At 43.1% G+C, this 15,197-nt stretch overlaps 1 protein-coding gene across 1 annotated transcript; it reads right to left on the reverse strand.

Moving 5' to 3' along the window:
- Window positions 1-3,749: 3,749 nt before the first annotated feature.
- Window positions 3,750-7,304, reverse strand: LOC107045635. Its single transcript, XM_015267956.1, has 6 exons — window positions 7,162-7,304; window positions 6,349-6,778; window positions 5,777-6,271; window positions 5,356-5,692; window positions 4,453-5,297; window positions 3,750-3,992 (listed from the first exon to the last, which is right to left on the reverse strand). Exons 1-6 carry the CDS (start codon window positions 7,302-7,304, stop codon window positions 3,750-3,752), a joined length of 2,493 nt encoding a protein of 830 aa, XP_015123442.1.
- Between the last annotated feature and the right edge of the window lie 7,893 nt (window positions 7,305-15,197).

Below are 15,197 nucleotides of genomic sequence, written 5' to 3' on the forward strand. Positions count from 1 at the left end.
CATATACAGGGGAGAGATGTTTCGAAACCAACACAAACTTGGTTGTTGTGAATGGTATATTATGCATGTTGTATTTGACATGATGTGTATTTTTCCGCGACGTTATACACAGACAGTTTTTCAACTGTCAATTAATTAACCGCTGGTGGAGTGAACATCTTCACATGTTACATGCGCTATAGTACAGGCTGAAATGTATACTCAGGTATAGCGTGAGTACGCCTCCGAATTTCACAATGATTTTTTCTAACTTTCCGGGTTAGGGTAGTTGTTGTAATCACCCCGAAAATCAAAAATCGAATTTTCATCATATCTTCACGTTTCAAGGTTGCCACAAGCAGTTTGGGCCATTTTCAATGTGTGTGTGTGTTTTGCTTCCGAATGAAAGCCTTGTAAACACCCAATTTCAGGATTCTCCAATTTTACCTGGAAATGATGAAATGCCATGAAACGTGGAGATATGATTTTTTTACCAAATGTCGCTCAGTCTGTGTATTTGTATGTATGTGTGTTCGTTTTTATTTTCATAAATTCGCACAAAAAACGAGTGAAATAATCGCTAAAAGTTTCGTATTTTGACGCATGAATGGTCTTGTTGAGATACACCTCTGGGCACCGGATGAGCCCGATCGGTCCAGTAGTTTCTGAGATATGACGACTTCTTTAAAATTCGTTTTTTGCAAATATCATGAAAACTACCTAACCGATTTCAATTTGACCTGCGAAAGAAATGTTCATCACGGAAATCTTCATTTAATGCGATCAGTGTATATATGCCTCACTGTACTGAGTTTGGCAGTAATCCCATTTTTCCTTTTTTTTTTTCTTACAATTGTTGTTCGCGCAATAACTCCAGAAATAATCGAGATAGAGACTTCAACCTTGCATTTAAATTGTAGCTCTGATCATATCGCAGGCTGCTATTGTGACTAGGCGCAATCGGTCCGCTAGTTCCGGAGATATTCATGTTTTTCGGTAAAACTGTTTAATTGAATATCTCAAGAACTACCCAACCGATTCCATTATTAACATGCCGGGTTAGGGAAGTTATTGTAATCACCCCGAAAATCGAAAATCAATTTTTCAACACATCTTCACATTTCAAGGTCTCTACAATCTTTCTGGACCATTTTCAGAAAAATGTCTGTATCTATGTGTGTGTGTGTGTGCATATGTATGTTCCCTGTATGGGACACATTTTTTCGGCAACGATTTCTCGCGATAGAATAGTCCGATTTGACTTTTTTTTTTTCAACCGATGCATCTCCATGAATTCTCAACCTGATTAGATTTTTGCTGGAATCGATCGAATAGTTTTTTAGTTTTTTCAAAAAAAACTGAAAAACGAAGACTAAATTTGAAAAAAAAAAATTATGGTATATATTGGGGTTTGAAAACCGGGAAGTTTTTGTTGTGAACGTCAATGGTTCGCTCCCATTCTAACGTACCCCAATTTGGGAGCGAGCTTGCGAGCGACCAACAATATTGTGTAGACCAGCCGCACCCCTAGTTTTTCTTTTCAAAAGACTCGTGACGCTATCTTCTATTGAGTGCAATTGAAATATAGGGGAAGGTAGGGCAAAATGGCCCAGTGCGGGCAAAATGGCCCACCTCCATTTTTTTTGAAAAACTAAAAAATAAAAAATATGGAAGAAAATGTTAAATTACTCCAAAATTCCTAATTTTTCTATTTTTCACATAATATTCCGTAGTGTTAAGATGAATTTTGGGAGGAGAGAGCAAAATGGCCCACTTGGAAATTTTTTCGAAAATAGAAAAAAATTATAGATATACACAGAGAATATCAAATAACGATATCCTTCCGATATTCTTCCTAAGTTCGGATTGAGGGTTCAATAATCTCTCAAATTGGTGTCTCTCCCGAGGGGAATAGTCCATGGAATCCAGTATTGGAATGCGTGCTTGTTGGGGTTCATGATGGATCTCAGCAGCAGTGGAAAAAGTCGGGGTTGGAGTTCTGGGCTCGGTGATCTTTGGGGCAGGGTAGTTTGAAGAATATTTTTTATCGGAGTGGTTTCCTCATCATAGATATCACTCTGGCGGCCAGGTTTGCAACGGTTTGGTGTTGGAAATATTCGCCTGTCCTCGACATCATTTCCTCCTCTGACAGATAGATCACTGAATGAATGTTCTAGTTCATCAAAACTTTTGCCATCTACTGTTGATCCATCGGATCCTTCGGATGAAGCTGAGGCAACCTCATGTGATCTCAGCACTGCTTCTGGCTCGGGGTTGGGGCTAAGGTGGGCACGCAGAGGACTTCCTCGAAGCCCCTGGTCCGAGGCAGGAAAGGGACGATTCGTGACTTCTGCAGGCATATAATCCTCCTCAGAAAAAACTCCAGGGTTCAGAGGCCATAGGCCCGGGGACACCGTGCGAGAGCTTGCATCAACCGCGAAAACTGAAATAATATCACGTTGATTTTACATAACGCGTAAAATAAAAATCTATCGATTTTTTCCTTTTCAATACTTCTGGAGCCGCGTTCGCAGAGTTATTGGGCATATTAATGAATTAAATACAAGTAGACATCGGTTATGACCAAAGCAAATGTAAAATTGGTGTCTGAAAAATTTTCATTTGAAATTTTTTTTTTTTATGAAGTGGGCCATTTTGCCCACTGTTCTGTTTCTTGGATCGAATCGTCGAATTATCGATTGAAATCATATTTGGGAAATATTTTACATCAAATGCAAATATTTCGCATGAAAACATCAGTCATAACTAGGCTGTACAGGATGGTGGGCCATTTTGCCCTACCTTCCCCTACATACACTCCGATACAAAGTTATCGAGATATTGCCATTTTTCCATTTTTTAAATTTGAAATTTGTTTGTGGGTACTCTAATATGCGGAAAGGTCGGAGAAAGCACTTGAAACTTTGACCACTAGTCAGAAATGTGATGTTAGACTTCCGTGAAAAATTTCAGCTCGATCGGTCTACTACTTCCTAGTATACAATGATTTGAATATAAAAATAAACATTGAATTTTTATAAATCCTATTCGGAAGCTTGCTACCAATCGCATTGGTAGAAACAGAAAGGAAAATTAACTCATTGAAACATTCACCGAACGCATCCAACCCAGTCGCATTAGACCAGTCGCATGCTGCGGCGGCCGGCTTGTCCCTAGAGGGGAAAATATTCTTTACGTATCGTCAGGGTATGATGTTCTGCATGGTATGTCGGGCTCGGATACCCCATACCGACTAAAACCCCTCTTTCATCAAACTCTGTACCCTCCGCGGAACCGCCGCTAGGCAGTACGTCACGGAGGAGAGGATATAGCCGTAGCTCTGCCTTCAGGTGGTTGAAGTCAATGATTCTTTCTTATCACTTGTTCTTCTTGCGCTCTTGCTGTTCACAGCGAAGTTCTCTCAGGACTTCTGCGGTGAAGGAACTAGTTGCTTCCCAAATGGCCTCCGATAAGAGCATGGCACTGACCATGTGCTCGGGTACAACCTTTCCTCCTAGCGCAGTCTCCCATCTACTGCGGGCAATGGTAAAACGCGGGCACATGAAAAACACGTGTCCGCGGTTTTATCCACTCCTGTGCAGGTTGGACATTCGGAGGAGTCCTCATGCTTGTAGCGATGAAGATATTCCCGGTAACACCCATGACCAGAGAGCATCTGTGTCAACTAATAGTTGACCTCTCCGTGTGTGCGGCTCAGCCAAACGCCTACCTGCGGGATAAGACGATGAGTCCATCTCCCTTTGGTCGAGTCATTTCAAAGCAACTGCCATCGGCGTATGCTGTTTTGTCTCTTCTATTTCGAGCTCTTCTGGGTTCATTGTGGCTTGTCCTTTCCGCCAGTAGAGACGCCTTCGCTCTTCAGCTAGTACTTCGATGGGCAGCATCCCTGCAATCACACACACTGCATCCGCAGACACTGTACAGTACGCGTCGGCAACTCTCAGGGCACTCAGTCTGCAGACTGGTGCTGTCTTCCGCCGTGATTCTTGCAACTGTAATGTATCTCCCCAAATTGTGATGCTATACGTGATGACAGACGTGATCACTGAAGACAACAAGGCTCTTCTCCTCTGCTTCGGTCCTCCCACATTAGGCATAAGTCGAGATAGAATGGTTCTTACTCCCGACGCCTTGGTACTCGCGTGTTCTGCTTGCTATTTGAAGCTGAGTCTGGCATCGATCATCACTCCCAAGTACCGAACGAACGGTTGGAATGTGAGCTCATAGTCACCGACTCGCAGTGTGATTGTCTCCTATTTTTTCCTACTCGATATGAGCACTGCTTCTGTTTTATGCTCCGCCAGCTTCAAGCCAACTGAGTCCATCCACCGACGTATCCTCCCGGAGGTCACATAAAATATATCAGTTGATTTCTTCCAGGTGCCCAGCGACAATTACTACGGCCACGTCATCCGCGAACGCGACGAGCCTCGTCTCAGTTGGTAACGTTACCTTCAGCAGTCCATCATAAATGATGTACCACAGAAGAGGATCCAGCACCGGGCCCTGAGGCACCCCTCCAGTGACTTGATACTCTTTGGGGCCACTCTCTGTGTCATACTTCAGAATTCTGTTGGTGAAGTAGCTGGCTACCATTCTTCGCAAATATCCTGGTACGTTCATCGTCTCGAGAGCCTTCATGATGCAGTCCCACTTGACTGAGTTGAAGGCGTTTTTAATGTCTAGCGTCGCCACTAGACAGTACTTCTTCGTACCTTCTCTCCATCTTGTCCCAGAGATCGCCTCCTTGGCGGTGTTGACGACGAGGTCAATGGCGTTGAGAGTAGAGCGACCTGTTCGGAAGCCGTATTGGTTATCGGCTAGCAGCGGTTCTACTGCTGCTTCTATCCTTCTGTGGATGATACGCTCGAGGATATTCTCAGCTGTATCAAGCATACAGAGTGGACGATAAGATGATGGTTCGTCCAGTGGCTTCTTCCCCTTCGGGAGGAGCACTAGCCTCTGCTGCTTCCACTTGGCGGGGAAAGTGCCTTCCTCCAGGTATGCGTTGTATACGTCCAGGAGCAATCCTGGCACTGCATTGATCGCTGCTTTCAGCGCAATGTTTGGGATTCCATCAAGGCCAGGAGCGTTGGTGTTCCCCACTCTGCCGCAGGCTTCCTTCAGTTGTTCCTCTGTAAATGGTGGGATCGATGGTTCGACGGAATGCTCTGCGGACTGGTGGAGTTCCGATTGTTGAGGGAACGACGCCGTTAGAATCTTCTTCAGGAGCTCGGGGCATGTCGGCGATGGCATTGGCTGGCTTTTCAGTCGCGTCATGACCACCTTGTACGGCCCTGCCCCACGAATTACCCTCGACTTCGTCCAGGAGTCCAGTTCAGCATTGCTTCTTACTGTCCTTGATCGCTTTGTTGAGCTCTCGACGTGCATCTTTATATTTTATCTCCAGTTCCTCAGAGTTCGGTTTCTTCCAACCATGCTGCGAAGACCTTCGAGCCTTGACGCACTTCTCTCGAAGAGCGGCGATCTGATCGTTCCACCAGTGCACCAGAGACAGACGGCTTCCAGTGCGTTTACGAGGCATGGAGGTATCACAGGCCCCGCCAACTCTTCTCATGAGATACTCAGCCTTCTCCGTAGCACTTCTACCACTTATCGAGTGATCGTCTAGTGCCACTAGGAATGAGCTAAGATCAAAGGTGCTCACCTTCCAGCCGATGTCGTTGGTCTTCTTCGATGTTGGTCAAATCCTTCGACCAGCGGATACCTCCCAGAAAATTGCTCGATGGTCACTGGTGGTGTAGATCTCCCATACCTCACAGGAGCAGTTTCCTCTCACGAGGTTACTGCTAACGAAGGTTAGGTCTACAATTGAGCTCTTCTCTCCTCTCACAAACGTGGGTTTATCACCATTGTTGAGCAGGACAACGTCCAATGATGACATGGCCTCTAATAGAGTTTGCCCTCTTGCTTTGGTCTCTTTGCTCGCCCAATCAACTGCCCAAGCGTTGAAGTCCCCTGCGATTGCCACGGGAAAGTGCTGCTTCGCATCCTCAGTCAGTTTGTACAGGAAGTCCAAAAACTCGTCGAACGTGAGGCTTGGTGGAGCGTAACAGCTGTAGAAATGAATTCCTTCCAGCTTAACGACCACAAAGCCAGCCTCCTCAGTATTCGCAACACTTTGAAACCGAAACTTGCCACAGGACCAGATGATGGCCTTGCGACTCTTATCCGTCTCCCAGGGTTGAGTGCTCAGATGTCTCAATGCCTCCGATATCATCAACAGATCGATCTTCAGCTCCCGCACGGTCTGCATAAGCAGATCGTGCGCGGCCTCACAATGATTGAGGTTGAGCTGTAGTATCCGCATTATCGTTTGTTGTTCACCTTCTGAAGTGCTTCCCTAAAGATAGGGTATCTGTTGCTACCAGCAATATGGGCACAATACTTCGTTTGATCTTTCTCAGCACACAAGGCACAGTGAGCTTCCTTCTCACAGGCAGCAGCTTTGTGGTCAGCTTCTCTGCACTTGGTGCAGAGTTTCGCTCGGTTCACGCCACTCTTACGCTTGATGGCGAGATGCCCATAGTGCCAGCACTTGTAATACTTGACCAGTCTTTCCACCGTCCGAATCCGACAATTGACCCATCCTACGAGAATCTCGCCTCGATAACCCAGGACTTTCTTCGCGACCACTGCAGGCACTGTCAACGATGCAGTCTGGGTACCGCCATATGCCCTCCGCAGAGACCTGATGGCATCTGGGGGGATGTAGGCAGTCCGCACCAACAGCGAGTTGCAGCTCTTGGAGCATTTCCTTCTTCGTGGTCAGTTAATCGAGATATTTGATCTCGAGATCCTCTTGTGGCCCTTTGCTGAGGATATCAGCCTCGTCTCCGAGGAGCTTGGCTATCGCCCCACGTAGGGCATCTGCCTTGTCCTCTGTTTTTCGCGAGGATGATTAGCATGTCTCCTGTAGCCGTTTTGCGGATTCTCTCAACGCAATCACGGGCCTGCTCCGATGGTATTTGCTGCTTTACTCGTTGCAATATCTCCGAGTACTGCTTCTTGTCCTTCGGACGAACAATCAGCGCGTTTGGCCTTGCTGCTGTTTTCCCCTGGATCTTCTTTTTCTTCTCCTTCTTTTTGGACTTTTCCGGCAGCTCCGGTTTCTGCCTCTCCCTCCTCCTCTTGACCTACTCCCAGTCCGAGGACTTTGCAGGTGGTTCCTCCTTCTTGCTCTGGGCGTGAGCGAACTTCAGTTCATCTTTTTTCTTCTTCTTGGGATCCTTGGTGTCCGTCGGTGGTGACTCTCGCAACTTCCGTGTCGTCCTGGATGCCATGCTTTTTTCTGAGAGAGCTGAACTCTCTTCTTCAAACTCAGAGTCGATCGTCGTCGCGGTGCCTTCCGAGAGCATCCGCGTTCGCCCTAAGAGTAAGGATGCCAGCATCACCGGCAATCGCCTAGTCTGCCCTGTTTGTCCGCCGAGCTGTCTGAGCCGCCTGGCGGAGGTGCTGAGGGAGTTCACTAACTCTCGGGCTTGAGAGTTGATACTCCTCTTCCTTCATGTAGGTTATCAGGTCAACAATGAGTTGTTCATGCCTATCCCACCTTCATCTTAAGAGCGATCTCGTCACTCGGCTCAATGTTTTGAGCCACTTCGTCCTGCTTCTTTTCTCCATTTTTTATTTAAGTTTACTTTTGTTTCCATCTTGTTCCCACGCGTACCTAGGGAAAGGGTGGTCCACTCCAGCAGAGCCCCGGTTGCTGGAGTAAGGCCACAAAAATACAACCGTTTAGAACGTCACTACCCCGACGTCTTCCAGTTATGGGCACGGTATCTTAACACCTGAACATTGGGGGTGAGTTTTTTGTCCGCGGGAGCTATTTTATTTCATTCCTACTCCCCGCCCGTGAGAACAGTGAGCTTTCCCCGATCCGCAACCTGGGGACGCGCCACGTAGCATGGTCTTACAACGTGCTGAAGCCCTCTCCAAGTAAAGGCGTTCCTCTTTGAGGGGATTCGTGGTGTGTGTGTTAATATGTACGTGTGTGACATAAGTTTTGCTCCACGATTTCTCCCAGACGGATGATGCGATCGAGCTTATCCATGACGCAATCGTTGCGTCTTCGTGTAACTTGCCCGTGATTAGATTCTGGATCAAATCGGTTCAGTTTTTCCAGGAAAACATGAGATGAAAAATGTTTTTTTTTTCATCATAAAGCCAGAAAAACCGGGAAGTTGTTGTTGCGACCCCGTCAATGGGTCACGCTCACTTGAACTCACCACTGCTTATGCACCCACATATGGGAGCGAACTCGCGAGCGACCAACTACATTGTGTATACCTGCCGTACCCCTGGTTACATGTTAGAATGAGAAATGTTGCTTTAGTGCGTTTAAAATGCACGAATGCTGAATGCACGGTAACTTCTTTGACATTCGCGATTTGCACATTAGTATTTTTGTATTTTACAGATGAATGAATTCGCATAAAGTTATTGTACATATTAGCTTCAATGCTCTTCGGAACTGGACAATGTGCATAGTTGGGTGGATGAATATCGAAATGTTGAGTTCAGGGAATTGTACAATTCACCACTCTTAGACGTCTAATTCCGAGTGTTCCAATTCCACGATCCGGAATGTCCAATTCTCATATGTATAATTCATCATGGTAATGAAAAACCCCAAATAGAACATTTCAAAATTGACCCCCCGCCAGTGGTCAGATCTATGATTTCTGAGGGGTCAAAGTCGAATTTCCGGAAAAATGCATTTTTCCATGAAACGTCAATTGATTCGTCATTTTCTTACCTCCCAGATGACAACAAAACCGATAGAACCAATGAACACCCCGAAATTTAAAAAATTACAATTCCACCCCTGCCAGTTGCCAGATCGATGATTTCTAAGGGGCCAAAGTAGAATTTTCGAAAGTATGTATTTTTCCATCAAACGCTGGTTGAATCGCCATTGTTTCACCGCCCAGATGACAACAAAAGCGCTAAAACCGATAAGAAACCCAAAATGAAAATTTTTATAGCGTCACATACTGACACTATGTCGATCTATGATTTCTAAGGGGCCGAAGTAAAAATTTTGAGAGGATGGATTTTTCCATTAAATACCGGTGGATTCGTCATTGTTTCACCTCCCAGATGGCAACAAAACCGCTAGAACCAATAAAAAACCCAAAATAAAAAAAATCTAAATTCACTCTGGCCAGTGGCCACATATACGATTTCTAAGAGGCCAAAGTCGAATTTCCGAAATAGTATATTGCGAGGGGCTACTCACTCCATGATTGAGTGACACCATGACTTAAAGATGGAATTGATTTCACCTGATTTCAGGTGATTTCGACCTGTGATTTCAATGATTTCAAAAGAATGTGATTTTAATGATTTTAAGTGTCATACGGCCTGATTTCGCAACTTCAACTGACTTCAAATGATTTCACAAATTGAAATCAAGTCTTTCAGTTGTAATGATATCATTGAATCACAATCAATAAGTAATTGAGGAACGAAGGAGTTAAATTTGTTTTCGTGCATCACACTCAGCACACACACGTTCTATACCACGCACTCGCTAGTATCTCGGAACGTCAGTGGAGCCACCACTGGCGAATGAATAGTATTTTTGTCAAATAGATATGGGATTCTGAGGAATAATCATATGAGAGTGAATGCGAGATTTGGTGTTTGTCGTTGGTAGAATCTTCGAATTTGAAACTCGAAATTATGTTCGTGACCCAATTCAAGCAAGTGATTTCGGATTTTTGATTCATTGACTTCAAATCCTTTCATTGATTCCAATGTCATGTTTGGAAATAATTCAAAAATTTATTTTATTAAAAATTATATTCTCACAAGAATTCGGACTTTTTCGTTGCCCACCGGACGTTGAATTGCTGTCGAAGCAGTTCAATGCATCAGGCCAGCGCGCCACGCGTGTCCCTGAAAACTCCGAAACTGTGAATGCAGCACGAATGCAGCACTGTCTTTTTGACCACTAAAATAATTCCTTCAGAATTATTAATCAGTACCGTCTTAGATGCCAAACAGGCACGTCAAACACACAGGACTCCTTGGATTCTCACTCGTTCGCAACTTCGGAAACATGTATAATCTGCCCGACGTACAAGTGATAAAGAATTCAAGTCATTCAAAATTTGTTACAATTACGCACACCTTCGTAGTGATAATTTTGACGCAAGATCGATATTAGCCACCTTTAATTGTTTTCGTGAAATAAAAGTGCAAGGACACAACTGATCAATAAATTGGACACCCTTTTTAGTGACACGCAAAATCGAAATGAAATAAACTAAAAACATAGTGAATTAAGTGAATTAAGATATATCTAAATTTGAGTGAAACACACAAAAACTTTCAACATATTCTCCTGAAAACTACTTTGGATTATTTAATATTTTTCGTCATTGAGGCCCGGAAAGCGGCGCTTACGGGTACTGTGTTGAGGGGGGGGTAAGCGGCTCTTTGTGACACAGGGCAATAAAAGATAGAACAGGCACCGTAAGTGAGATTTACCTCTCCTAGGACAATAAAAGCATATAAAATATAGAGAGGGAATACCTCAATTCTCAATGGAGAGGAGCATGAAGTGAGCCGATATGGTAAAAATGGCTGTCACTTGGACTTCAATTCTGGTGAATTCGAGCGGCCTAGTAACTTATTTTAGCGGCGCTGGCGGCGTTCTCAGTAAACATTTGATAACAGCAGTAGAGATTTTGAGTATTATTCTTATAGTGCTTTCCTTTACTCGGTTATTATCAGTTATTATCTCACGGACATAAATGCGTTTCTCCAGAGCAACGTTATTACAGAACAAAATTTGTCTCTTTTCTCAGGTTAATATTAAACCGAAAAAAGTATCTCGCGTGTTTCTTGGTTCATTTTTTTTCATATATATAGGTATGTAATAACATTGAAATATATACATATATATATAAATTTTATTCCGGAATAATGTCGCTCCAAAAAAACGCAGTTGTGACCTGAAGATAAGAACCGAGTAAAGAAAAGCACTATTATTCTTCATCCCCAAAATCTCGTCCTTATTCTTCCACTTCATGCAACTTTTTTTAGTCCATGTTTTTCTGGGTATTCGTAAGGAATAGTAGATATTATTACTTTTTGTTTTTATTGAAAGCAATTTCAAATTCTTTTTTTCACTTTTTTTTTTCTTTTACTTATTTGGTTTTTCTTTCATGGGGGGGGGGGCTCCGCTCCCTGGACCCCGTTTTTGCACCCCCACCCCACCCCGCCCCTGAACCCCGTGTCGGGCCATCGTGACGAAAAATAGTATGTGTCATTCGGACAGTCGCGTTGGTTTGCGCCGCTTACTGTCCTAATGACACATTGTACTATTGGTTCGTACAAAATTCATAGAACGACCTATTCTATTTGGCATCTCTTTACTTTCCGTAAAAATCAAAATCAAATCAAAATCTATAAAAAAAAATGTAACTTCAATAGAATTCTCTCTCTTTCGGGTTCTTTTTCTTTTGTTATAAATATCTTTTAGTATTAGCAATAAATTGATATCCGTGTTGTTTACAACGACACTCTTTTCATTTCAAACTCCCTCACATTATCATTTGACAAATCTCAATTATCAAAAATCAACTATTTCCATCGAAGAACCGAACGACTGATGCAGATGCGAATAGCGCTTAAAAGAGTAACGTATCCACTAAACAAAAATATTATTTTATCCTGATGAGAACGAGAAGATTATTCATAACTTATTTAATAATTAATTAAATTTGTTATGTAAATTTTCCAGTTCACCACACCAGATGATTTCCGAGATGATTTCAAAACTGATTTCAGCGTGCCGAAATCACCTGACTTCACCGATTACGGTGAATCAATGATTTCAATGTGATTTCAAATTGATTTCCTCACAGAGTGGCGCCATGATTGCGGGAGTGAGTAGATCCTCGGTATATTGTGTTACTAATGCGTAAAGTTGCACTTTTTCACACGCACGTGTAACACATACAATTTTTTTCATCCTGATTTTGGCCGATCACTGTGCGGTGTTCGGGGTTAAGTGACACATTTTACGAATATAATGGGAAATTTCTGTCAAATTGATGTAAAAAAAATGATAGACGATTGTGCTTTAATAATTGCACTAGTGCCGGCTGAATTGGTAAAGCGAAACTAAAGTGAAGGTATCACATGACCCCGAATACTGCTCTCTGAATGGTCAACATCTGAATGAAGAAAATCATCTGTAGTAATACCCCAAGGGATTCAGAATGATCGGATCTTTTCCGACAACTTCGTTATAGGCAGACGAATATATATGTCACGTTTCCCAGGTTGAAAAATCAGGTGCGCGCAGTGCGAGGGAGTTGCCCGCAGAACTTGCCATCCCCGTTTTCATGCAATAAAGGTGGAGGGAAGTATCTGATTGGTTCCTCTTCAATGAGTCAACCTTTCAACTCGCGTTATTGAAAGTTTATGGTATTGCAAGCCCAGGAGTTTCAATTGGAATATCTCGAAAAATATTGACAAGTCATTGAGATATGCAGCATAAAGAATACAGGGAATTTTCCAACGAATAATAGTAGGATGAGTCCGGGTGAGATAGACACCCGGGTGAGATGGACAGTCGTGTTTATTCTCAAACGGTACATGCAAAAGATTTGAGGGTTGGTATATTTTGAACAGACACGCAGGCCAACCCGTAGCATCACGTTGCAACCCGTTATGCCCCCTTTGAGATTGTCAAATGCTCGTTGGTTATTTTTGGCTGGTCGAACTCTAATTTTAACGTTTGTTCATGTGCCTCGATCATGAACAATTGTGACGAAATAGTACATTTCGATACGATTGCGGGAAAGTGTTTTTGGGCTCGTGGGAGGTTTATAGCACGAGCCGAAGGCGAGTGATATAATCCCACGAGTCTAAAAATACTTTTCCCGCGAGTATCGAACCCTATTTTTCGTCACAATGTATGGGGAGCAAGGTTTTGTGCACGCGAAGCGTGCGTAAAATGTCGCTTTATATACAGTGTGCCGAAAAATAGGGTTCGATCCTCGCGGGAAAAGTATTTTTAGACTCGTGGGATAATNCGAAATAGTACATTTCGATACGATTGCGGGAAAGTGTTTTTGGGCTCGTGCTATAAACCTCTCACGAGCCCAAAAATACGTTCCCGCAATCGTATCAAAATGTACTATTTTCATTCAGTCTCAAAATTTATCATCACTAGTGCGTAAAGTAACGTTTTACGCACGCTTTGCGTGCCCAAAACATTTGCGCACTCAGTGATGAAAAATAGGTTTCGATAGTCGTGAGAATAGTACATTTCGATACGATTGCAGAAAAGTGTTTTCGGCACACTGTGTGTAAAGCGACATTTTTCGCACGCTCCGCGTGCGCAAAACCCCGCTCCCCAAACATTGTGACGAAAAATAGGGTTCGATACTTGCGGAAAAAGTATTTTTAGGCTCGTGGGAGGTTTATAGCACGAGCCGAAGGCGAGTGATATAATCCCACGAGTGTAAATAAATTTCCCGCAATCGTATCGAAATGTACTATTCCCACGAGTATCGAACAATATTTTTCGTCATAATGTGTGGGGAGCGGGGTTTTGCACACGCGGAGCGTGCGTAAAATGTCGCTTTACACACAATGTGCTGAAAAAGTGTTCTTTAACTTGTGGGAGGGTAGCAAACCACTTTTCGGCACACTGTGTGTAAAGCGACATTTTACGCACGCCCCGCGTGCGCAAAACCCCGCTCCCCACACATTGGGACGAAAAATAGGGTTCGATACTCGCGGGAAAAGTATTTTTAGACTCGTGGGATTATATCACTCGTCTTCGGCTCGTCCTATAAACCGTCCTATAAATAATTTGGGCTCGTGGGAGGTTTCCCACGAGCCCAAAAACATTTTTCCGCAATCGTATCGAAATGTACTATGTCCACACTCGTATCGAAGTATACTATTTCGTTACAATATGTGGGGAGCGGCGTTTTGCGCACGCGGAGCGTGCGTAAAATGTCGCTTTGCACACCATGTGATGAAAAATGACTTTGTGATTCAAGGCGAAATTCCTTGTTACTAGGACCCCGTTGTTCGAACTATCATTTCCCTTGAAATAAGAGATGTTTCGCTTGAATTAAGAGATACGTGTCCTAAAATTTGGGTGCAGGAAGCTCACTAGATTCAAGTGACAAGCGTTCTTAATTCAAGAACATGTTCTCTAAATTTTCCAACAAGGGAAATTCTCTGCACAAGCCTCAGGAGTGCTCTGTAATTTTTGCATTAGAAAAAAAAACGAAAATGCTGATTCTCGTTCTTAGTCTTGAATTCTCCATGTGGTTTTTAGTCACAAACTACCCCTAGAACCATTCCAAGAGAGATGAGACTTTTTGAGAGACTTCACTACAAATTTAAAATACTTCTTTTTGTAGTGTTCGGTGGGTGTTAAAGGACCACTTTATTTGTTATCATATTCTCTTCATTTTCCAAGCTACATGTTTCGATGACTTGTCAATAGTTCCCCAATTATTTATAGTGACAATGGAGAATTCTTTTCTGAACATAATATTTACGCATAGTTTGGGACAGACGGCTACAGTTGCATGAGTTTGTTTTTTCTCAAAATTTCAGCCACTAGAATAGTTGCAATTATCCCCACATTAGGGAACCTGCAGAGTTTTATGGCGAATATTTTTCGAAGGTTTCCCACTGTCCTTCACAACCAACGAAATAGACAATTGCCTCGACTGAAATTCTGACCAAAAAAGGGATTAGACAAATTCCTCTGGAGCTCTAAAATGCATCGTGTTTCCCTCCAGCTTTCATGCTGAAGAAGAGTAGGTCAATTTGCGTAGGAGAATCTCTTGCGCTGCGCGATCGTGATTTTTTACAAGCGTAAATTGACATACTCGCTTGTATGCAATAAAGTTGTCGGGAAATATCCGATTGTTTTGAATCTCTGGGGTACTGAATATGTGTGAGTGACTTTTGAGTATGTCGCCCTTACCCTCATATGTTTTATCCCAATATCTTCAGGTAATTCTCATATGTAGTAGCAAAATATCTAGTGGTGACTTTAATTTTATCCACATTTTCAACCTACTTAACATTGGACATTGTCTGTAGCAGTCTATTAAAAGTGAATTATTTTTCTGAAATTAGTCAGGATGGCTTAGATTTCGCCCAATCAGAGTGTCAGGGAAATT

The sequence above is a fragment of the Diachasma alloeum genome, unplaced genomic scaffold, assembly GCF_001412515.2.
Source record: "Diachasma alloeum isolate Michigan unplaced genomic scaffold, Dall2.0 Dall_scaffold_01032, whole genome shotgun sequence".
NCBI classification, from domain to species: Eukaryota; Metazoa; Arthropoda; class Insecta; order Hymenoptera; family Braconidae; genus Diachasma; species Diachasma alloeum.